The sequence below is a fragment of the Periplaneta americana genome, chromosome 10, assembly GCF_040183065.1.
Source record: "Periplaneta americana isolate PAMFEO1 chromosome 10, P.americana_PAMFEO1_priV1, whole genome shotgun sequence".
Lineage (NCBI taxonomy): Eukaryota > Metazoa > Arthropoda > Insecta > Blattodea > Blattidae > Periplaneta > Periplaneta americana.
Window position 1 is genome coordinate 95,851,532 of NC_091126.1, and position 26,409 is coordinate 95,877,940.

Below are 26,409 nucleotides of genomic sequence, written 5' to 3' on the forward strand. Positions count from 1 at the left end.
CATACATACATACATACATACATACATACATACATACATACAATTCTGGTAGGGATTAAAGTATGTTGAAAAATAACTCGACAATTGCTATATCTGTTCCAATAAAACTTTCCATGAAATGTTGTTCTCTTTCTGTAAAAGGCCCCAGGGAAACTTATTTTTTACGGCTCTCGTAATTGCGCTCGAGTGGCCAAAATATGTGTAAGTACTTCTTTTGACATTATTAATGTGATGGAAGAAAAAAGATTATTTCTTTATCTGCCTCCATGAGAATGTTTGCTTGTAAGTACAAAGGAGAATAGCATATTTACATTCTTCATTGGCATATACTGACAAAATCGTGCCATTTCAAAGAGAGAAGCTAGACGATATACGCAAATTAGTGCGTTACATACCACACGAATATCAAGAATTTTACAATAGTATTCTTCAGTGGCCTATTGTGGAAAGTAACTTCATTTATATGCTGAACTTGTGTATTAAGTACACAGTAGGCCTATGCATATATTATATCCCTAATTTGACAAATAAACTTTAGTTGAATTGAAATTATTATATTACAATTTTGATTCCTTGCAGAAACAGCACATGTGAAGCTAATATATATTGATTTATTTAATTATCAATTCATTAGATTCCAATAAATTTGGTATAAAACGACACATCTATTAGGCTTCTGTCTGAAGGAGCCAGTACGATAACCAATGATGTGGTCAACAACCAGTATTACCTTTTTTGTGTCTATTGAAAAATTTAGTTTTCATGACATGTGCTGTTTCTGCAATCCCCGATTCAAATGCAATGTACATGGCATGATGGCATTGACTTTCAACAACCCAGGTGGAGGAGTTGGTTCACAGCAACACAACTTCCAGCTGGTTGTAGAGCGCAGCGTTGCAAGTTCTCATAACTTATGTATTTTAAAAAGCGCGTTTTTTCTGTAAAACTGTTAAAAATGTACCAAAATGGTATATGACTCTTTTGTTGTTCTTTACTCAAGGAATCGCCCATCAGAATTATTGACATTACTTACGGTTCACTCTGTGTATATATATATATATATATATATATATATATATACTTTCTGTTGCATATTTACATTGGCTCAGTTCTATGGAGCGCAGTAAAAAGGGCGTAAGTCAGTTATTGCCTCCATGTGTACAAGAAAAAAGTACACTCCTTCAAATGTTATAAAGATCATATGTCTGTCCTCTTCCATAATGTTGTAGTGTCAGATTTCCAGCCCAACACAATGATATCGGTTCTCAATCCGAACTTTGCTTTTACTCTACTGAAAATTTGCAATTTATGACTTATGCACTTTTCACCGCACACTAAAGAATTAATGTTTCAAGGACAAAAGTTTACACTAGAGAGAGTAACATTCAGATGGGTATGGGTTGAAAGAAATTATGAGTTTCCTGGAATGCATTAAGACGAATCGAGGTGAGAGAACAAAACAGTTTTAGTGAGACTTTCTGTTTACTCTCTCTATCTCATTTAACTGAAGAAGCTTCAAGTAGTACTGTGACATGTTATTCTGTGAAGAAGTTAATTAGTAGGCTATACAAAATGCCAAAAAACAAAGCTGCAAAATGTGTACTTTTTCTACTATGGCTTACGAAGGAATAGTAGCATGTAAATGGAGAAAATTTACTAAAAACCATTTCACGATTTTCAATGTTGGGCCATGTGTCCCAACTGTTAATAGAGGAAAATACAAATAGCACAATATTCCAGATGATAATGATGTATCAACTATAATTGCCTTATACTTTGCGCTTATCACATCTATTTCATTTGACATTTCTTTTTCTGCGTCTAGAATGATTCTCACGGACAGAAGATAGTTTAACATTGGCCAATTTAGAAAAAATGTGGTAGTGTATTGTGCAGCAATTATTTATAATGGAAGTTAATCAAATAATGAATAACAATTATATAGGATAAAATAGAGTGGTGTCATTTATTACATTTTGTGTTTGTGTTAATCTTTGTCATATATACGGTAGGCTGTATTTCAATGCTTAATTTCAATGAGCTTCAGCGAAACTTCACTAAGTGAGGACCTAAATTATTAGTTTTTAAGTACCTCTTAGGCTGCTAAAACTTTATTTGCTAATACGTAAATATCGAGATATAGGGGAAACTGTTGTACCTTGAAACACTTTTCACATTTTTTTTTTTAATTTTGGGAAATGAAATGTTTTAATTGAAAAAATACTTTAAATAAATATTGGAGATTCCTTTACAGCTTCCTGTATGTGTTTTCCTGTTTTACAGATCTATTAAGGATGGAAAAAAAATAAAAAGAAGGGATATGTAATGTGTTCAAACCTGTACAACAGGTCCATGTGCCTTGGAACATACCCCCTTGTAAGTTGGAACACATGGGATATAGGTGGGAATATAGCTGTAAAAACTGACAATCGTATTTAAAATGTTGGCTATTTGCAATCATAAACCAGAGCAGGCTTCTCTGATTGAGATTTTATTTCCTGCAGGAGCAATAACTACTTCAACAGCTTTCTTCAAAGCATCTGAATCTCTTAACTCCAGACTTACTTTGTGACATGATCTTAAAATAAAATAAAAACAAAAAAACCGATGGTATCGTGTACCTTGGAACATGTTCCATGATACAAGATGTTTTGTGTTCAGAGGTATAAGAGAGTGCACGTTTAAACAAATATGGCTTCCAAAACTAGATATTCGAATAAATTATGGAAATTAAAATATGTTATTACTCACCAGATGATAGGGAACACACTCTACTTGATTGATAGTAACAAGTATTATTTGGTTTCGTGTTAGAAAACATATATCAAATAACGAAATATTTATTTTTGGTACTGAAAAAAATTCTATTGTCCACAGAATTCACACTTTGCAATCAATCAACCCGAAACTACGACCAGAGCTACTTAGCGGCTTTCTCTACAATCTACTTCAGTTTGAGTTCTCTAGGTAACAGCAAACAAAAAATAAAAAATGTTCAAATGTACACTATGCTGAAGGTACAACAATCTCCTCTACTCATGAGTATTCATTTATTCTACGTGCGAATGTAACTTTCAATTATTTTAAGTGGGTGTAAAGCAGTGTCATCGGAAATAGTAAAGGAAAAACAATGTTATTTTTTCGATTTTATTCCAATATTAAACGACGGTTTTGAACTTCTGAGTTACCTGAGTTGAATATTAATGAAATGTTATAAAATTGAACAATTTTATACTGAAATTTATGTAACGAACTCAATTTTCTGCAGAAATTTCAGCCCAATTACGTTTTGTATACCACAAAATATTATGAAATTAGTTGGCTGTACTTTCGCTTAGACTCATCAGTAAACTTGTAAGGAAATATATTATGTGCTGTGTTCAGAGTAAGAACAACTTATAATACTCACAGTTTCATTCATTTAATTATTTTTATATATAAAAGTCGTTCACTATACACTGAGAAATGTTTTGAATTGTAAAGTTTGTTGTGAAAATCTCGTAAATTATTTTTGCACCATCACATTAATATGAAAGAATCACTCTTAAATTTGTTGTTGTTTTTCGGATACGGTAGAGTAGCATAAATCGCACCGCTTCCTAAATGGCACCACTGCTAGTTTAAAACAAGTTACTGTAATAGTGTGGCATCTAGTAGTATTGTTACAATCTACCATATTAACTTTTACCATGTCATTTGATTTCTGCCACTTCTTTGTGTTAGCAGCGTGGTGATAGTTTATCTAATATATAATCGCTCATGTGGATGTATATTTAGCTAACATTTTGTAACTAAATAAAGGATTTGTATGCAAAGAAATCCATATTCTTAAGATGTTATTGGTTTAAAGAAATATTAAAGGACATTTAACTTAGTAGGATTTTCGAACATTTGGTGATTATAGGCTAGAATGAAGGAAATAATAACTTATCACGTTTTTTCTCAATTCGCACCACTTTGTAAGTGCCTAATTCGCACCGTTCGATATGAGCAACTGTAGCAATTCTAACCCTACAAAATAAGTCCCCAAAAATTTTAGCTGAACGAGAAATGCATCAGGTGGGTACAATTTCATGTGGTGAGAAGGGCGTTAATACAACAAGTGTGTGTTGTACAAGCGCACCAGGTATTTTGTGCCACCCATGATAAGTTTTAAACGTCAAACAGTGCGTCCTACATTATCAGCTGGTCCTCCTCCAGCATCGTTAGTTGTTTTCTCTGAGTCAGTTTACATCAACAGTGAACTATTTGTCGAATAGCTCAAACATTTTATTTGCCACTCAAACCTGCCATAGAAAAAAGTGCTGCTTCTGTATGTCCACCTATACGACCCATTCCAACAATTTAGAAGCTATTCGATTATCTCGGAAAATGGTGTGCTCCTGTTTCAGCTTTCTCGTCATAGTACTCATAGGTCCAGCCTTTAGATGTTTCTATCGTCAAACCATTTCAGATAGAGTACATTATGAAGCAGTTCTTAGGTGTCTTCGAGATAATCGTAGAGAAAAGATGACGCAGTTTACAGTCTGAACTGCCTGGCGAAGCACATGGCAAATGTGTAACAATAAAAAAGACATTCAGGCAGTTTAAATGTTAGGTAATTTATGCTCTATTTTTTCAATTTCATTTGAAGATGCGTTACTCTCTTTCATTAATTTCAATAAACTTGTAATTTGCATTTATTACATTATTCATATTAAATACTGTTCAATATTAAAAGCTTCCCTTCATCCTGTTCCCTGCAGATAAAGAGGGGCGATTTAAGAAACCGCAGGTGTTATTTAGGAAACTAGTTGCCTAAATGGCACCACCGACAAGTGTTTCGAAAATGTTATTATAATAAAAAAAAATATTAAATCAAATTCAAGGATTCTTTTTTACATGAAAGGTAAACATTCTGGGAATGTATCTCTGTAAAGGAATGTAGAAAATAAAAACTGTATTGTTTAATAAAAATTATAAATGCTAAAGTAGTGGGATATATGACGACGTTGTATAGAGTATGCGGTTATGTAGCGTTAGTGGAATTGCTGGCAGCAAGATGATATTTTAGTAAAATGAGTCCGAGAATTATTACAGAATTACCTGACATGTTATAAATGTGAGAAAACTCGGTCCAAGAGGGATTCGAACTCACACCCGAGCGACTTAGAGATAGGCCTATTCTAGACCAATCTGATGACACTTCTTGTTCCTTATTATTCTGCGTAACGTATGTGTAATATGGGTGGAGTTGAACAGCAACCTCGTATGTAAAAAATATGAACGAAAAAAAGATTTAACTTAATTCCTACAAAAGAAATTTCCCGAATTCTCTGCAAACACATCTTAAGTCAAGGCATGAATACAATCTTCATAACAAGAGATTTAAATATCCTCTTATGTAGGACATTTCGCACACCCAATAAAATACTATCGTATGTCGAAAATCACATCACTTTCGTAAATGATTTCCAACGCTGTTTTACTAAATTGGATATAGGAATTTCTAATAATAATAATAATAATAATAATAATAATAATAATAATAATAATAATAATAATAATGATAATAATGATAATAATAATAATAATGATAATAATAATAATAATAATAATAATAATAATAATAATGATAATAATAATAATAATAATGATAATAATAATAAATTTTGAAATGTTTAATACCTGTTTATTAAAATATTTTTACAGCAGTATTTTAGTAAGAAACAGTGAGGGAAGTGAGACGGTATGCGCCGGTATGGAATACCGCCACTGGTTTGTATGGGCAGAAAATATACAGTTAGTGAAGAATGACATACCGTCACTGAAAAAATATGATCCGTAAACATTTATTTATACATTTCTTCACAGCAAAGATTAGGCCTACTATCTGTTTGCTTCGTAAATCTAAACCACAACCTTATGGAATTGTATTCAACGTGTATTTAGACAAGTTTATTTGATAAGTCAACCCCTAGGATGCTTACAACAGTAGTATTTCAAGTAGAAAGAAGGCTGTGGTCTGTAGCTTGTGGTTGCCATTGTTGCCAGTTTAGTGACTGCCATTTTTGGTGCACTTTTTTATTAATAAATAAGTCAGACACTTTGAAGTTTTAACATTGTTTTAAATTATAAGTATCAGTGGACATTGCAAAATAATCTTGTAAATAACTGAAATAACTTAAAATTACTTTATTAAAAATGTGATTTGTTGTGCAAGCTTTAAATATTCGCGTTACTGATTCACCGAAACAATTTATTGCATACATCATGTATGTGTATGTTGTAAGGGAGAGAGGGTATACCTTTTTTTTAAATAGAGGTATGCTAGGGGCAAATCTTGAAGCAGCATACCGCCTCCGGTTTTTTTTCCACTTCCCTCACTGGTAAGAAATATCATTACAAATAACAATTTTCCAGTGACAACACTATTTTACTGGAAGTGCGATTTGTTCGTTTTCGAGATATGTTTTTTCGCTCTCCTGTACAACGAATTTTTGACATATGAGACTGCTGTTCAAAACCATCGATATGCAATTTCAATTACTAACACGAAAGAAGTGTGTATATTTTAAGACTTGGAATCGCTCAGTGGTGATATAGTTTGACTATTTGCTAGATTAGTTTGTGAAAGGCATGAACACACGAAGTACATTTTCTTTTGGACTTGCATTCCGAGTTCTGTGTCATAAAGAATGCAAACAGGTGACTTCACAAGGCTGTATCGATCTCTCGATCTGTGTTGTTTGGAGTCAGCATGAAATGTCCCTGACAGGTCAGTGGATTGTTAGACTTGGGCCCGTCGATGCGTGACTCAAGGGTATTCCTGCTACATGCGCACTGTCGTCACAACCGGTAAATTATTTCTGGAGTACGCCGATGACAATCATCCTACGCTTAAAATTACAGTACACATTATTTCGGAACAATTGTAAAACGTTTTCGCCCATATTCTGCAATAGTCACTTGGCGGTGCATTTACGATCAGCGATATTTGTATTTTCTCCAGTAACTTCATTAAAACGTGTTAATAAAAGCGTTGCAACTGTTCGTTTTGCCGCCTGCTTTTTACGCTCGGCGTGGCTTTATAAATTCGTCTCCGTGCACGCACCGAAATCAGTCCAGCCATGTCCGTGTACTCGCAGACTCGTCTTATCATCAGCTTTTGTTCGCAACCGGTACCACCGTTACATACTTTGTTCTTGGTTTGACGTGTCCACGCGCAGGAAACACGCTCCCTAACATTTCTACTCTTTAGGTGTGAGAAGTGTAGTGTGTTCTACAGAGCCTTTGGTGATGCAAAATGTTTATTCTTTGAAATTAGATGTGTGTGGATTTGGAACAATTCGGAGGACGGAGTCCCTTTCATCTGTCTCGAGTATGTCTGCGGCGTCCGGCCCGGCAACGCCGGGAACTGTTGGAGGTGGTGGCCACGTTAACAGTGCGCCTCCTGATGAATCTGCAATTCTGCAAGACTTCGACGTTGCAAGTGTCGGGAGTGCGGCGTCGGGCCTCAGCACGGGAACATTGCAGGTAAGCTTCCAGCAGATAGTTCTTGTAATCTTCAAGTGGTCGCTTTTCATTACATCCGTCACTATTGTGACTATGTGTGAATTATGTCACCTAGAAACCTCACTTACGTAACAGACAAAACCAAAATAAACTTTAACTGAAACTTAACGATCAGTTACTCTCATAAGCTTTTACTCAAATCTTACACCGTGATTACATGGCGAAGACATTTCGCGAAACGTGTTTGTCATACATTAAAGTAGGTCTACATTCTCATAACTGGAAAGCGAAAACAGACAACTCCAGTCTTTCAAATAGGACAGCAACAAATGTGTGAAATATAAAAATGTGGTTTAGTCCTTTAGGTATAAGAGTAGTTACAATGAGGTATTAAATTTTAGGCTTTTAGAAGAATAACAATATCTCCGACGTTTCGGAAGAACTTACAAGTAACATCGTTACTAGAGTTCGGATTGAGTTAAAAATGACACTGAATATATATTTTGTTGCGTCTAATAATATGCAAAGTAAGCGCCTGGTTTATAAAATAACGCTCTGGAATTCAGAATCTTTCTTAACACATGCTACTTCATGTGTAAACCGCGCGCCACAGACTTCTACTGAAGTCTTCCCTTATGTTCATTGGAAAGCATTAGTGAATACCATTCTCTAGATTTCATTGTTCACCAGACCGTAACAAACTACATAGTGACAATGAGGATTCTACCTGGAAATGTTAACCCATCTTGAACTATACCAGGAGTTCACAAACCTTCTGAGATCACGCCGCCCTTCACATGTCACATTTTCCGTTCGACTCCCCTGTGTACCCCCCGCCCAAATGTCCAAATTATATTTGGTGATATTTTTAAAAATAAAGTAGTCATTACATTATTAGCTTGTTTTCTTTTAAGTGTAAAATGACAAAAGTAGAATAGAGTAAATATATATTTAATGATAATGATGTGTTGGATTCTTTAATATAGATTAATTTTCAATTTCTTTTTCTAATTTTGACAGTTGCTGGCAATCTGATAGGGAGCGGGAGAAGTTTTTCATTCATTCGAAGGCATGATAATATTTTCAGGGACGATGTTACATGATCAGATAAACGAATGTTGCAAATGAAACGCACACACACATTATGAACGCGCTGGAGTCTATGAGTTTAGCACTTGTCAGTAAATAGAGAGTCATAATAATAAAAATGGACGTAACGAGTGTTTGCACTAATAATTTTTTAGTGTAGACGGTGAGAAATTTTTGAGCCGATTTCATATATTGAATCAGAGAATATTTTCTTATAAGTCTGCGTAATTTGCGTTTTCTAAGTAAGACTTCCGTCCCCATTATTTTATTCCCAGATTTATAATAGCTTCGGTATAGGGAATTTGAAAGCTGTCAAGGGGGTGCTGTGTTAATATCTGCAGTCATTCATTCATTCATTCATTCATTCATTCATTCATTCATTCATTCATTCATTCATTCATTCATTCATTTATTTTATTCCATAGATCTTACATGAGCAATGAAGCTTTAAGATGTGGAACAAGTCAAAATTTGTATGTATGTATGTATGTATGTATGTATGTATGTATGTATGTATGTATGTATGTATGTATGTATGTATGTATGTATGTATGTATGTATTTACACTGCAAGTGGGCAAGCACCCGGTGGCAGTGGTATATACAATATAAACAATACACAATAAAATTTACAATACACAATACAATTTTACAATACATATACAATTTTATACACAATACAACAAGAATATACAATACAATTTAACACAATAATAATAAAACATAAATAAAATACCTAATTTTACAATAAAACCTACATAATTATGTATAAGCCCTAAATAAGTTTCAATCGTCTTACACTTTATTCTCATCTCATTCCCTGTAGTGGCACTATGACGCATTTCACTGACACTTTAGCACATATTTCACTGACACTCTGTAACACATTTCACTGACACTATAGAACACATTTCATTGGCGCTATAAATTATCACTGATCGGAACTGTTCACTGCACTGTAAAACCATAACTTCACTGACTCACCTCGCTTCACTGATACAACAGTTCAAATAAGTCAAATAATTACATCCTTATGCATACTTATAAACAGAACTACATTTAAACTAAACATTTCTAGTCTAAGGCCCTCTTACACGCTATTTTTAAATAATTTACAATTCAAACCAAGGAAGTAACTCGTGAGGCTAGATAAATACATGTCACCTTAAAAAATTAAATGTTGAATGTCACCTTAATTTTAATTTGCACTTTATACACAACTTTTTAAGTTATTCTTGAATCTCCTTAAGGAAGGACAGCCCTCAAAGACCGCTGCAGGTAGGTCATTCCAATCATTTATAGTTCTATTTAAAAATGAGAATTTACCTACATCCGTTTTCTGTTTCCCACATTTGATTTTAAAATCATGATCGTTCCTACCATAGTACGTTGGCTTTTCTAACCGAGCCGTTATGTCTATCCATGCTTTCTGACCTAGATGTACTCTATACAATGATGTTATTCTAGTTTTCCTACGTCTGTTTTCCAAAGTTTCCCATTTAAGTTCTTTTATCGTATCGTTTCCATCTTTTCTTATACCTTTAACAAATTTAGCTGCCCTATACTGGATTCTTTCTAAGGAATTTATCTGATATACTCTATAGGGATCCCAACATGTAGTTCCGTATTTCATTAACGGTCGCACTAACGTTAGATATGCTATTTCCCTCGATTTGGGGCTAGCCTTTCTCAAGATTCTCATAATAAAGTGAAGTGCTCTCCATGCTTTACCCGTAACATTATCAACATGCTCTCCCCAAGAAAGTTTGGAGTTTAAATATACTCCTAGGTATTTACAACATTGTTCTTGCGGAATTACAACACCACTGAATTCGTAATTAAGACTAGTTTCCTCTCGAGAATTTTACAATATTACAATTACAATTTTTACAAATTTTTACAGTTTTACAATTTAGTAATTTTCTACAATTTTTACAATTTTGTGCAATTTTTTACAATATTTTGGCGAGATGTAGTCAGATGAGGTGAGGTCCGAGGATTCGCCAAAATATTACCAGGCATTTGCCTTTTGTTTGGGGAAAACCTCGGAAAAACCCAACCAGGTAATCAAATCAAAGGGGGCTAATCAAATCAAAGGGGTTGATGCCGAGGACCCGCCATAGACCATCCGGCTTCAGTCCCACGGCAAATGATTATATTCCATGATTGCTTGTGTCTTTTCAGTGTTCAGTTCGAGTCCATAATTTCGCGTCCATGTCAGTAACTTAGTAAATCAAAGGTAAAAGGTAAAGGTATCCCCGTAACATGCCATGAAGGCACTTGGGGGGCATGGAAGTAGAGCCCCATGCTTTCCATGACCTCGGCACTAGAATGAGATGGTGTGGTGGGCACCACGCTCTGACCGCCTTTTACCCCCGGGAAAGACCCGGTACTCAATTTTATAGGAGGCTGAGTGAACCTCGGGGCCGTTCTGAAAGTTTGGCAACGAGAAAAATCCTGCCACCACCTGGGATCGAACCCCGGACCTTCCAGTCCGTAGCCAGCTGCTCTACCAACTGAGCTACCCGGCCGCCACTTAGTAAATCAAGGTCATCGTTAATTTTTTGTAACTGCGTTGTTTAATGTTTCCTTGCCTGTTACTTACTTAAGGCTTTTAAGGAACCCGGGGGTTCGTTGTCGCCCTTGCTTGTATGCAAGTTTATTTGCATATCGTGTGCAAAGCAAGGTAATTACAATGCTTCATACAGTCAGATATGTAATTTATATAGCACCGAATCCTGCGGGAAATCATCTATGCATTCTTTCCTAGTAGAAACTAGATTATTTATTACGACACATTGCTGGCGCTCGCAAATATAAGAACTGAACCTCTTGGTGAAAAATTTTTTAGCAAACAAAAATTCTTGGTGACAGTTTATGATATATAATTTATTATGTGAGTCGTATAAATGCAAACCCCGACATTTCCATCTTTGTTAATTTTCCAGGAAATGAAAAAAATGATTTACTCACAAACTATGTTATATAAAATGTGTAAACTGTACTAACCGTCTGAAGACAGAACTAACACCATAATTATTCCTTTAAATGGCAAGAAATGTTAGTTGTTTTCTTTAAATATGACAAGATAATGTGGAAATATCTGTTTGTTTTTTAATGATTACCTTAATTTTTATAATGTCTATTATAGAATTATTTTACAGCTGCTACTAACAAAACTCCATGAATCTGACAACGAATTTATTTATAATATATATTTGATACAATATTATTGAAAAACAAAAATAAAACATTAATTCAGTGGCAGATCTAGTACTAAGACGACTTTAGAATTGTCACTACTTCTTATACTTTTTTCTTTGTAAAAAATGTTTTAAACTTATTTGAAAGTATCCACAGTTATTTTATGTTTTATATACAGTATTATAAAAAAAATTATTTAGAAAAAAAGATAATTGGAACTGCCATTGCACACAGTTCAAATCCTCAATAACTCCGTTTCATTCTATGTTTCACAGAGGCATTCTTCTTCCACTAGTAATGACTTACTGTGAGCTGGATTATCAACCACTCGCCTGCAGAACTCAATGTCACTTTGTTCCTTCCATTCATCTCTGAAATGAGGCTTTAGTAATGAATCAATATCATAACACTTTTCTTTTTTAACTGGCACACCTAAGAACCAAATTTCAAGCTTGACCTTGTCAATGTTATTCCTGTTTTTTGAAAACAGAATTTGCAAATCATTGACCAGATCTGTAGAATGGTTCACCTCTGATTTCCAGAATTCCATTTTCACCAGTCAGGATCATCCTCTTAGCCTCGTTGAATTTGAAATGTCACTGTCCAGGAATTTTCATAAGTTTAGCATATTTTTTCTATACATACTGCTGCGTCTCTACCACGTTATATTATTCTACCAAATTTCTGGAATATAACTTTATACTCGGGGACTAAAATAACCGTTTATCTTTTCCTTACAATTTTTTCGATTTGTCCGAAAACCCTATTAGTGGGAAGAGAGCTATGGCCTGCTACAGGAAATACTTACACGTTCTTACTTGATAATATTATAAGTAACACAGTCACAGTCCAATTCGCCAGCAACGAAGTACAGCTGATAAGTGGTAGCAAATGCGGGAATTTTGTGACTTAATTCGCATCAGATATTGGCTAACGGAAATGTCAGGGATTGTATCTCACTGCTCCGAAGAAATGTCGGGGTTTGAATCTAAACCGTGAATTCGCAGAGTTCAAATGAATAGGAATTGTCGCTATTTCCTTATAAATTATTAGTGAACATTTAGATTTCAAAGTGGAGAAATTTTTTTGCGTGAAAATCTCATTTACGCTGAAAAGTGGAAATATCGAACTCCTGTGTAGTAATAAGTCATTGTCATTTCAGTCCGAAGCTTTACTAAGGTCTAGCAAAGTTACTACCATCAACCTTCGATTGTTCGAATCTTCACGTACGTATATCCTCATTAACTTTGAGAAGTGTTGTGGTCACATTTGTTCTGCTTTGAAGCCTGGTTGATGCTTATGGAATAGGTCGTGACTATTTATATAGGCTGTAAGTTGTTTGTGCATTATTCTTTCCAATGCTTTCTATAAGGTGTGTAGGATGATAATAGACCGGAATTCATTGGTGGTAGAGGCATTCTTGACTTTAGGGAGATGGTCTACAAGAGATTTTTTTCATAATCTAGGATAAGTGAAGGTTATTAATGAGTAAGGGGTGGATGTTGAAGACCTAAAAATAGTTTTAAAATATCCAATAAAATATCCATACCTATACATAAAAATATCCATAGTTCAAGAAAATAACCTTAAAAGTTAATAAATTAAATGCAGAGAACTGTATATGGACAGACAAAAAATCGGAAAGTTTTTTTAAAAGGAATCAGAATTAATCTTTTGCGTCTACATTAAAAATAACTTACAGTTAATACAAATCATGGTTTTATAGAAACACAGAATAACGTATGATTTAAAAAATGAAATAAAACTAATAATTATTGATAACAACGAAAATAAAAAAAATTACTATAACAGATTTTTTAATTTCTTCTTTTGTTCTGTTGCAATCATATCATCCATGAGGGTTGAAGAAATTTAAAAAAATCATATTTTAGGATGATCTTACAATACAGAATGTCAGTGTCAATGTTTGAAGTGGAATGGTTTCAATATTCCGTTTTCTTTTACTTTTGAATAGCAGTTGTATTGGATAAATTTAATAGTAAATAGACAGATAGACAGATAGACAGATAGACAGACAGATAGACAGATAGACAGATAGATAGACAGACAGATAGATAGATAGATAGATAGATAGATAGATAGATAGATAGATAGATAGATAGATAGATAGATAGATAGATAGATAGATAGATAGATAGATAGATAGATAGATAGATAGATAGATAGATAGATAGATAGATAGATAGATAGATAGATAGATAGATAGATAGATAGATAGATAGATAGATAGATAGATAGATAGATAGATAGATAGATAGATAGATAGATAGATAGATAGATAGATAGATAGATAGATAGATAGATAGATAGATAGATAGATAGATAGATAGATAGATAGATAGATAGATAGATAGATAGATAGATAGATAGATAGATAGATAGATAGATAGATAGATAGATAGATAGATAGATAGATAGATAGATAGATAGATAGATAGATAGATAGATAGATAGATAGATAGATAGATAGATAGATAGATAGACAGATAGATAGACAGATAGATAGACAGATAGATAGACAGATAGATAGACAGATAGATAGACAGATAGATAGACAGATAGATAGATAGATAGATAGACAGACAGACAGACAGACAGACAGACAGACAGACAGGACAGATAAGACAGATAGACAGACAGACAGACAGACAGACAGACGGACGGACGGACGGACGGACGGACGGACGGACGGACGGATGGACGGATGGACGGATGGATGGATGGATGGATGGATGGATGGATGGATGGATGGATGGATAGACAGACAGACAGACAGACAGACAGACAGACAGACAGACAGACAGACAGACAGACAGATAGATAGATAGATAGATAGATAGATAGATAGATGGGTATATAGATAGGTAAGTAAAGAGGTAAGTAAGTAGATAGATAAGTAAGTAGAGAGATTAGTGAATAAATAATAAATAAATAAACAAATTGATTAAAATTAGAATAAATAAATAAGTAGTAAAGTGAATTACATATTAAAAAATGAATAAGTAAATAAGTAATATATGAGGATAAATATAAATGTTTCTGGAATTTTCTCCTTATTAAGCAATTTGTTTTAAATATTTCATTTTTTTAAGTTCTTAAATATAATGGTAGGTCTTTAATGTATGTCTTCTAGAAAAAATTCCCTTATTAGCTTTTCCCTTCTTAATGCTTTTGCTAAGTTTTATAATGTACGGCAGTGGTTGCCGAACACCCCGAAATTGTAACGTAATAGAAATGCAACCCGCACACCACTATCGCAGGTAGAGGAGTGGAATGGGTATCTCCTCAGGTAATGCAGTGAATAACAGTGCAGAGACGGACTGAGACAAAAAACAAAAACAATATGATATTCTTCTACTTATTAACTACACACAATTTTTTCCGTGTTAACTTTTTATCCTCCTATTCATTATTTTTTTATTATTAATAAAATAAAATATATTTTCTTATTTACCATAAAAAGAACGTGTACTTTACATCAGCAGATATTTGAAATTAGAAAAACGTACCAGGCTGGTCACGAAGTTGTAAATTACACTACATACTTCAAATAAAGTCGAAGTATTTTACCCCGATTAAGACAAAGAAGCCGATACTTTTTATTGTTTGTTTATTAATGAAATATTCAAATTACATTACATACGTCGAAAAAAAACGTCGAAGTATTTTACCCCGATTAAGACATAGAAGCTGATACTTTTTACTGTTCGTTTATTAATGAACTATTCAAATTACACTACATAGTCGAAAAAAGTCGAAGTATTTTACCCTGATTAAGACATAGAAGCCGATACTTTTTATTGTTCGTTCATTAATGAAATATTCAATTTACAGGTAAGCGTGTGGTAGTCTTTATGACAAGAAGAATAATGACATCATACATTATTCTTTTATACTTCATTTAAAATTTTACAACAAATTAAGTATCTCATATTTTTGTCATCTGCACAAAAGAAATACTTTTCCTTCTATGCTCCTTAAAATTAAGACAATTACCTGTTTTCTGTTTTGGAAAAGACATCGAAGCATAGTATCCTACACACTTGTAACATTACATGTGTACGTCCGCTGCTGATACTTGTCTTTACTTATATCGAAGGCTGTAAACAGTGGGTGAGGGTATGATGCCATGGTTACGCTTGAGTGGACGCAGGGGCATGTGTCGCGACACAGCTTTTGGCGATCACTGATGTACGGTATAAATTTTCTCTTTTTAGTAAGCGATTTTTAGCTTATTACTTTCGCTATGTCTTATTTATTATTATTTTTAATTGTTTCAATTTTTTATAATTTTTCTCCTTATTGCGTTTGCTAAGTTTTGTACTGATACAACTAATAAATTTTCCTGAATATTCAGATTATTTATTCGTATATACAAGTTTCTAACTCTCTGCTATTTTCCGCATCAATATTACACTAGAGTGTTAGGCCTGTATAAAAATGTTATTATATATATTTACACTACAACGGAAAAATATTCAATTGTAGCCATTATTTAAACTAAAAGTAATATATAAATGAATTTGAATGATGCAATAAAATATACAGTAATCTTACAATAATATTAAACTTTAATGTTTTCCAAATGCACAATTCAGTACCTCACTTGGACAAACACAAAGCACGACTGACAAGTGAGAAGAAATGGAATAGAGTGAATGTCATTTTGCTAAGTCACGTGTTTCACATTGTTAAGTTTCCAGGTATATCACCAAAAAGAAAAGAAAACACATGTAGACGAACGCCTGCAGACCAAATGTTGCAACATTGCGCCCAATGCCATTTCTTCAGTAATCTCTGTCGTTGATTTCTAGTGTATCAGCAATTCTGTTGACGCGAAAGAATTTAGTGACTGATACTAGTGTCTTGTATTTCAAGCGCTATGTTCGTCTTAAGTTTGTCGAGTGTGACAAGAACCGAAGTCTGCTTTGAAGAAGCGGATCTATCCAGCTCGCTCGAATCTGCCCCTTCAAGTTCGCTGGCCTCTCCTACACTCCCCTCCCATCCCTTCATGCTGTTAGCTGCAGTGATGGTTCGTAGTGTCCTTCTCTTTTAAATTCAAGTCAATTCAATTGAATCCTCCAATGCTAAAAGGAACTAAGTCAAAAAATACAACTTTTCAGGAGAGAGAAAAAACATTGCCATTTTGAGTTTATTTGGTAAAACAAAGTATTGTTTTATTATATTATTAGGGGCCTATTAAACACATTGTTTGACTACCCTAACGTTAAACACCCCAGTGTTTCTGAACTTGGTTATATAACATTTTAAAACCAGGAGAAAAGTGAAAAATGCATTATTTTGACTTATTTCATTTTAACATTGGAGGATTCAATACCATTGGTCAGTAGTATTATAAGTTGCTTCATTTTGGACTTCAAAATAATTTTGGATTGTGACACAATGCTCTCTTAACGTCTTAAAGATATATCCGAAAAAAAGTCTTTCAGATACTTTGAACTGATTTACATTTTTGTTACTTGAATTGCAAAACATATCCACTGAAAGTAAAGAGGTTAGTACATATAAGTATTATGAATTTTTGCTTAAGATATTTTCGTGTATGGATTCCAAAGAGAGCATTCAATAAGAAAGTTGTGTACCATTAAGTAATATATGCTATTATATTGCGTATAGCTTATGTCTGTAGTAGGAATGAGATTGTCATAAATGAGAAAAAGAAAATAAGGGAGCGAAGGAATCCAGATAAAATGTAAAACAATCTTTCTCGATGCGATTCAGTGTACATAACATGCATACAAACTGCTTATTCTGGCTATTGAACTGATTTTCGAAATTGCTTTCTTTTACGTGTCCTCTATGTAAGAAAGAGAGCAGCATTCGGAGTCACTGATTTATGATGATGTTTCGAGTCGAAGTTAATTAGATAAAAAGAAGTATACCAAATCTGAGTTATACTGGGCTGAAAATATATTACTGAGTTATTCGCAGCAAAAGTTTCAATCTATCGCCTCTTGAATTAATCTAAAATACCTACGTATATATTTACTTCTTACTGTGTTACCTATTACAATGCAATGGCATGTCATGAAGTTTCAGAAAACGAAATATTGCTAAGAGTTCAAAAACTAAATAATATTTTTTTTTTCATCTGGTATGGACTAAATACCTCCGTTTCTCATTAGAAAGCTTGGTCCACTAATTTATAAAACTCTCATCCCACTCATAAATTTGTGTTTAATTACTAGTATGTTTCCGTCTATCTTTAAAGTAACTGTCATAAAACCCCTCTACAAAGGAGAGGAGAAAACACATCGAAACAACTACAGCCCAATCGCTCGTTTACCGTCAGTTTCGAAGGTTCTTGAGAAAGTCATGCATGTAAAAATTGGCTCTTCCTTAAATGTCACATATGTTTATCTGAAAATCAACACAGTTGCATCCCCAAAAGTTTACGGAAACTGCAGTATGTTCAACTCTTGAAAAAAATTAACCAAGATCTAAATGAAGGATAATGGCTACATTTTTAGATTTGTCAAAATCGTTTAGCAGAATTAATCCCCATATTCTGCTTAAAATTACATAATTACGGCATCCGGGGTTCACCACACAAATGGGTAAAAATAATACTTAACAGATATAACATTGTTGAAATAAATAACAGGAGTGGAAAATTCCGGTCATAGGGCAAACAAATTAACAAAGGATTGCCTCAAGGCTCTATGATTGGGCCTCTCTGGTTATTTCTTCACATCAATGATCTTACGTTAAATGTATCTGATGCACATGTAACAATGTTTGCCGACGACTTTATCTTCATTTTTCGTGAAAATTTGTTCAAGAACTCTACTCCTGCGTCTCGAACTATGACGGACCTTCACAACTGGTGTGCTACAAATCAGCAATTGATTGATACTTAATTTATACTTTTCAAGTCCAGTATCCTCCAAAGGTTACCGACGAGCAACACAATTTCATTTAATAATATGTCAGTTCTCAATTTTTAATTTCCTCAGCCTGACAATCACATATTTTAATTATGAAACTCACGTGCACCATCTATCAAATCAACTGTCAAGTTCCGTTTATCCCATCTCTAAATTGTCACAGTATTGCAGCAGGAAAACTTTAATGTTTTTCTATTATAGCTATATCTACTTCAGGATAAAATGAATATAATCTCTTGGGATGCAGCACATCAATACTAAAAATAGAATTCTTGTTGTAAAAAAAGTAATAATTAGAACCATTTTCAGAATTAAACCTTGCGAGTCTTTTAAACGTCTGTTCAAAGGAAAAAGATTCTAGCAGTTCCGTCTATAATTATTTTCGAATGTACCCAATATGCTTTCAAATACAACAATTTATTGAAGCGATATTCCTATTATCATTTCTATAATACACGAAACAAAAACTCTATAAGCTTCTCTAAGCATAGTGGACAAATAAAGTGTAGTAATAGTAAAATATTTTAATCGACTCCCATTTACCTATGTTCTAATAGTACATTACGCAACGTATGAAAATTATGAAACTCGCTTGCGCTCGTTTCATAAACATGCTCGCGTCTTAATTACTACCATTATAGGCAAGTTTCATACGACTTTTTATGCTCGACCATATTTCTAACTTGAAATTATTCATAAGTATTCATGTTATTATTTGACTGGGGAGCGGAACTGACCTTGTGCAATATCTCGTAAATTGTGAGATGTGCGCAGACGCGAAAGTATTGATTTTTTCCGAGAAACAAATGTCATTGACCTTGACATAATCTAAAGAGTGAAATAAACATTAATCTTGATATAATCTTGAAATTGATTTAGACATTGAAAAACGAGATGACAAATTGAATTTATTTGAATATTATTTACAATTAACCCTAATTATTATAGTAACAGAACATAACCTTCTACGACAGTTTTGGATTTCCAGCCTCCGTGACGTTTCGCTAGTTTTCTTTCGATTGCATATCCGAGAATAATCGATACTTGCGCTTTCATATTGCTACAATGGTGTTTTCTGATTGGTGGAGCACCTGAACTTTAATGAATAGGTGTACTTTAATGAGGTCCATTAAAGAGCTGCTACCAGGTATACAATTACTACATTTCGGCATGGTGGAGCATAAAATCTTTAATTCGCTTCCTGCCACCATCTGCAATAATTACGGTATAATTAGTTACTTTGCTTTGTTGCTATCTCTATCAATTATTCCTGTAATTTGTCTTAATTCTTCTTAAATACAGTTAGCTTGTAATTTGTTGTATTTTCGCATTCATTTATACTGTTGTTAATTTTTAGTTAACTTGTAATTTTGTGTTTTTTTTTATTTATTTATACTGCTGTCAATTTTAGTTCGGTTGCGATTTGCTATTTAATTTGAAATATTATTTGTACTCTTATTGTTAATTTCAGTGGGCTTGTGATTCGTTAATTATTTTAAACATTAATATGTACTGTTGTTAATTTTAGTTAGCTTGTAATTTGTTATTTATTTTGAACATCCATTTGTGCTGCAAATTACTGTTACCCTCAACATTTTAAGTATCACATTTAGCCTGTATACATTATTCATCAATTTTCATCTCGGTTGTAAACTCCTCGTGACTATCTATTTTAAAAACTGAAAGTATTCCTATTCTATTATAATGTATTTCTAATTATTACGATGCACCAATTATTTCTGGTATAATTTACTCTGTAATTATTGTAGCTTATTAATATTCCATTTACAAGCACTGTATCTGTGTAACGTCAATTAAAATACTTATTTATCTTTCTTACTTACTTATTTACTGCTTAAAACCTGAGAAATTAAACAGTTGATTTTGAAACTCGTCTACTACGTAACTTTATATATATATATATATATATATATATATATATATAATTTTTTGTTGTTATCGTACAACTAAAATTACCTCTTTCAGGCCTATCTTCCACACGCTCCTAAGCTCTGATACTGAGATTGGAGTAGTGTGGATTCCTGGTCATGTAGGAATTCCAGGAAATGAGGCCGTGGATGCTGCAGCAAGGGGCGGTGCTATGAATGGCTCTGAGGTGGATTGGCGCGAGAGGTGGCAAGATATTCAAAATTGCTTGAAATATAAAATATAGTGGCAATGGGAAGGAGAATGGTCTGCACAAAAGGGAAATAAATTACGAAGTATAAAGATTACCGTCCGAGTTTGGGATTCGTAAACAAGAGCATCGTGATACGAAGAAGTCTTACTCACCCGATTGAAGATTGCCCACTGTCGGCTAACACATGGACATCTCCTACGTGGCGAACCTCAACCGGAGTATTTTTTTTATTTTATTGGGTTATTTTACGACGCTGTATCAACATCTAAGTTATTTAGCGTCTGAATGATATGAAGGTGATGATGCCGGTGAAATGAGTCCGGGGTCCAGCTCGGAGTATGAGATATGCCGTGTACCAATTATGGTCGAACATATTTTATTACATTGAAGGAAATATGACGGTGACCGTCGACAATATGGAATTCGGCCGAGTCTACGAGACGCTCTTGGAAATTATTTCAAAATACAGTTCTGAGATTTTTAACGAATACAAGACTTGAGAGGGTGAATTAGTTTGTATTGACCCGTTTTGCTTATCCTCTTACATCCGGAATAGTGCTGCTTATAATTCGGTTTTCTCCGGAGCAGTTGTTTGCGCAATTTCTATCGGATATCTCCGATTACCTCCGATTGATGCTGCGCAGGTTGTATATGTGCTGTGGCGCAGACATACACTTTCCGTTGAGCATTCCTTTAATCGGATCAGGTAGTGATTCGAGTCCGCTGACGTCCGCGTATCTTTTAAAAATAAGTGTGTAATTTTTTGTTGTTTATTCTCGCTTTTTTTTTGCCTCACTCTCTCTATTTTTTTCGGCTTTTTTTCTTGTTTTGCTTAAAGTGCTACGTTACCTGACAGATTTTTTTTCTAGTTTTGAAATTTATAGTGCATGTGGAAGGGTGTATTAGCTTTATGTTATTGATAAAATTGATAACATTAGAAATAATTGCAAAAACTAACGTAGAAATAAAGCTTCTCAGTAGCTAATGTAAACATTTATAGTTCTCCTAGAAACATTCGTTTATTCATAAACAGTTTTTGTCAATTATTATTCTAATCGGTTTAGTTTAACGTAAAATATATTAAGGGAGTTTCAGAATGGAACAAAAGAAACGTGTGGTATCAATGGGTTGAAGTTTACGGCTCAAAGTAATTTATTCAAATTCTTCACCGGACAGGATTGTGGTCATTATGTTAAAGAGTGTCAGTATTTGAACTGTCTCTGCTAAAACGCGCCGCTCTTCCCCTGTAATAAAAAATATAAGCGGATATCAACTTAAGGATAGTTGTAATTACATTCTTACCACACGTTTCTTTAGTTTCATTTTGAAAATTAGTATTTTAATCTAAACAGTAAAATATAACTCAAGTTGTATTTTAAATATTCCACATATTTATGTTTTTAATTGCTCGAAAGTTAGGTTTTATAGAAATTTTAAGACTTTTTTCCCTCGATTGTGGATGATAAGTATTCAACTTTGAGAACAATACCACTAAAACAGTTTAAAAAGAAATTGTATAAAACGTTTTGCGTAATTTTGAAACTACGAAAACAATGGCATCGCTGATTAGCCGTCAATGTGTATCTGAATGGTAACAATTTATTGTTGACAGTAAGTACGAGTATCACAATTGCGGCTCTTAATGTGAAACACATACATACATTTTAAAATTGAGACCTACTCAGCGAGTCTTTTAATACTCTAACCTGATCTACGCCATAGAGATTTCTAAATACAGACCCATTAGCGTCCTTGGGGTGTGTGGCATTTCTGACAACACAGTCACCATCTCATCTTTGATTTCAAGTAAACGGGTCATCATCTGAAGTTTTGAGTTTCATCTCGTAACAATATGCTGGATCAATCGTAGGGAGTCCTTTTTTGCTGAAATTCTTTTGATTTTCAGTTTTACATTCACAGTGTTATTCTGTCTGTACATAAAACCACGAAATAATTTATTAGCACTTTTATATATAAATCAAACTAAACACACTTTTAAAAGAGTTCAAAAGTGTTTTGAAGAGTTAAATTTACTTTTTGAAAAAATGATTGTCGAGCAGTGAGAAAGAATTTCACCCAAATCTGGGGTCTTATCAATTTCTTCTTTGACGGTAAGGTTCAAGGTGTGCGCAACACACCCTAGCTGGCGAAGATTTAATTTCTTGTCGGCAGCAACCATATTTGGGGCGTTGTCTGTGAAAACGACAAAAACTCTGTTGTTTTGTCCCCATGAATTAATGACGTCTTGAATGCAACCAGCAATTTTGTCGGCTTTATGACTTCCCTTGATGACAGATAAGTCCAAACAAGCAGAAGTTAATTGGTCACCTGTCACGTAGTGACCTGTGACTGTTACGTATCGATCATGTCTGTTGGAGGACCAACAGTCTGTTGTGAAAGAAACAATTGTTACGTCCTTTAATCCCGTTCGCAGTTTATTCTGAACGGTGCCGTATAAGTCGCCTGAAAGAACCTGCAATATTCACTTAAAAAATAAATACAAATTGAAAAAAACAACCAAAATCCCAGGTTAGTTAAATTATAATGAATAGTTTTTATGTTAGTCAGTTCTGCACACGATCACAGTGTTTTTATCACGCAGACCACGTGCTTTATTTACTTACATGAGAAACAGTGTTACTACACAGCAGTGGATATTTTGGGTTTAAACCCTTGACGAGATCTTTAAATCTGGCATCTTCGACCACGCTAAGTGGTTGCATATCTTTGGATATAAATTGAATTAAAAATGTATCCAATTTAAATTTTTCAGCACTGTTCGATGGATATGCTGAGTGTTCGAGCTGCTGTCCAACATAATTTTACTGTCGGTGCTTTCTTCAAGCTCGCGATTGTGCGATCGCTTCAAATGGTCCAACAAATTCGAAGTTCCACCACCCTTAGAGTAAATTCGCCCACAAAGTTTACAACGTGCGACTTTATTATTATCTTCAACTAAATTAAATTAAAGAATTTCCATGCGACGGATATCCGCTTTGGTGTCATTTTATTGCACTCACAACTACCGTCAGTCCGTACGCGTCGGTCATCCTTGAGCTCTACGTCCTCCAACTGTCACTTCGCTCCGAACCACCGCATCCCTCCGTATATCCATCCCCTATTCCACCTACGGTAGTACCGGAGATCACCGGTGGAGAGCTCTATTCGTAATCTCCGATTACTCCGTGGTAGTAGTCACTCTGATGAGCAGCACTAATCCGGAGGTTACATTTGTTGTTTTATATCTTTCTTTTTTCCCATACTTGACTTTTCGGAAATTTTACATCCAAACATATTATAAAAATTGTATTGTTTTGAAATTCGCTATAGGCTATAATTTGTCTCTGATTACCTTTGTTTTATTATTTTCCTGATTCGATTTGAATACTACCTAGGGTCTGAGAACTGCTCACTTTTATGAATTTTATGAATCACATTTTTGATACTGCATTTGTGTATCTCGTTTTTACAGTGACAACGTTTTTAGTTCTTTTTAGCATTCAGCTTATTTTATTGCTTGTGTTTTTGTTTTATGAAGAATTTTAGATAAGGGCGCAAATACCCATAGTAGCTGAGGCGCCCTTTTTATACTCCACTAATTAACTAACTTTAGACATATATGTTGACATTTACCTCGTACGCTTAAATTGATAGGAAAAAGAGATATCAGTTTTTTTAACGCAGTGTTTTACTATGAGAACTACTATATTAACACATTCGATTATTCAAAATTAAAGGACTTCACTGACTATTCTCATGAATCACTACTACGACGATGGGATCTGCCATTTTGAGCTACCAAATTCTGAATTAATACTTCCTCGTAGTTTCATTGAGTGTTGGGGTTTGGCCGGAACGCTAGCATCGCTGCTATTTTCTCTCAGTCTTCGTCTCGTATTTTTTCATGCTAGCTCCATAATCTGTCGCTTAATACTGAACGATATGGAAAGTAAGCCTAAAGCTTGAATATCATTCAATATATAGGGTATTTCAAAAGTCAGTTCAAACATTAAACCGCTATAAATATTATAATATTTGTGATAGGGAAAAACAAAAACATCACAGTGTTGGGCAAACAACGGGGTTTACAAAATATTGGGAACATATTCGCCATTCTCCTGTTCAACGTACAGCATTCTGTCTGCGACACAATGCACAGCATTTTGCAGATAATGTCTTGGAATATTGGCAATTTCGTGCGAGATGGCATCTTTCAGTTGCAGTAGGGTTGTTGCATGTGTCGTTCTTTAGGATAACCCCACAACCAAAATTCGGTCGGATTGAAATCTGGAGATCGCGGAGGCCACACTGTTGGGAAGTGCCTACGGATGACTTTGGTCGGAAAATTAACCTCTATTACGCGTGTTAACTCCACCATTAATTTTTCTTAGTAGTTTATTTTACGACGCTTTATTAACATCTTAGGTTATTTAGAGTCTGAATGAGATGAAGGTGATAATACCGGTGAAATGAGTCCGGGGTCCAGCACCGAAAGTTACTCAGCATTTTCTCATAATGGGTTGAGGGAAAACCCCGGAAAAAACCTCAACCAGGTAACGTTCCCCGATCGGGAATCGAACCCGGGTCATCTGGTTTCCCGGCCAGACGCGCTAACCGTTAATCCACAGGTGTGGACAATAATAGAATAAGACAGACTTACAGTAAACGGGGAGCGCTACTACAGCATGTTACAGAACTTCGTCACCCCTAGACTGAGAAATCATCATATGGAAAACATAATCTTCATGCAAGATGGCGCACCACCCCACATCTTTATCCCTGCAAAACAATTAATTACGCAGATGTTTGGCGATCGTGTCATCAGTAGGCACTTTCCAATAATGTGGCTCCACGATCTCCAGATTTCAATCTGGCCGACTTTTGGTTGTGAGGTTACTTAAAAAAACGAGTTTCCCTGACACATGCAACAACCCTACTGCTACTGAAAGGTGCCATCTCGCAAGAAATTGCCAATATTCTAAGACGTTATCAGCAAAATGCTGTGCATGGTGTCGCAGACAGAATGCTGTTCGTTGAACAAGAGAACGGCGGACATCTTCGCAATGTTTTGTAAACTCCTTTGTTTGCCCACCACTGTGATGTTTTATTTTTTCCCTATCTCAAATATTATAATATTTATAGCGGTTTAATATTTGAACTGACTTTTCAAATACCCTATACTTCAAATTCCTTTAATTTTATTGACCTGCTTCATAACCCTTGAACTGCAATAGTTCACACATTCGAAATACATTATCCTATTCTGTAATTCTGTACAATAGGCCTAGCTTATTAAACTGGTATTACATTTTAAGTTAATGACAAAACCATAGCCACCGGCGTAGCTCTGTCGGCTAAGGCGCTTGTCTACCGATCCGGAGTTGCGCTCGTGCGCGGGTTCGATTCTCGCTTGGGCTGATTGCCTGGTTGGGTTTTTTCCGAGGTTTTCCCCAACCGTAAGGCAAATGTCAGGTAATCTATGGCGAATCCTCGGCTTCATCTCGCCAAATATCATCTCACTATCACCAATCTCATCGACGCTAAATAACCTCGT

General features: G+C 34.5%; 1 protein-coding gene across 5 annotated transcripts in view; it reads left to right on the forward strand.

The window, feature by feature from the left end:
- Positions 1-26,409, forward strand: part of LOC138707912 (KN motif and ankyrin repeat domain-containing protein 1-like) — a 437,992-nt gene that overhangs the window by 188,168 nt on the left and 223,415 nt on the right. For all 5 annotated transcript variants that reach the window (XM_069837957.1, XM_069837958.1, XM_069837956.1 and 2 more), the window contains one exon: positions 7,307-7,515. In XM_069837957.1, coding sequence (XP_069694058.1) covers positions 7,307-7,515 — 209 coding nt within the window. The remainder of the gene's footprint in view (positions 1-7,306; positions 7,516-26,409) is intronic.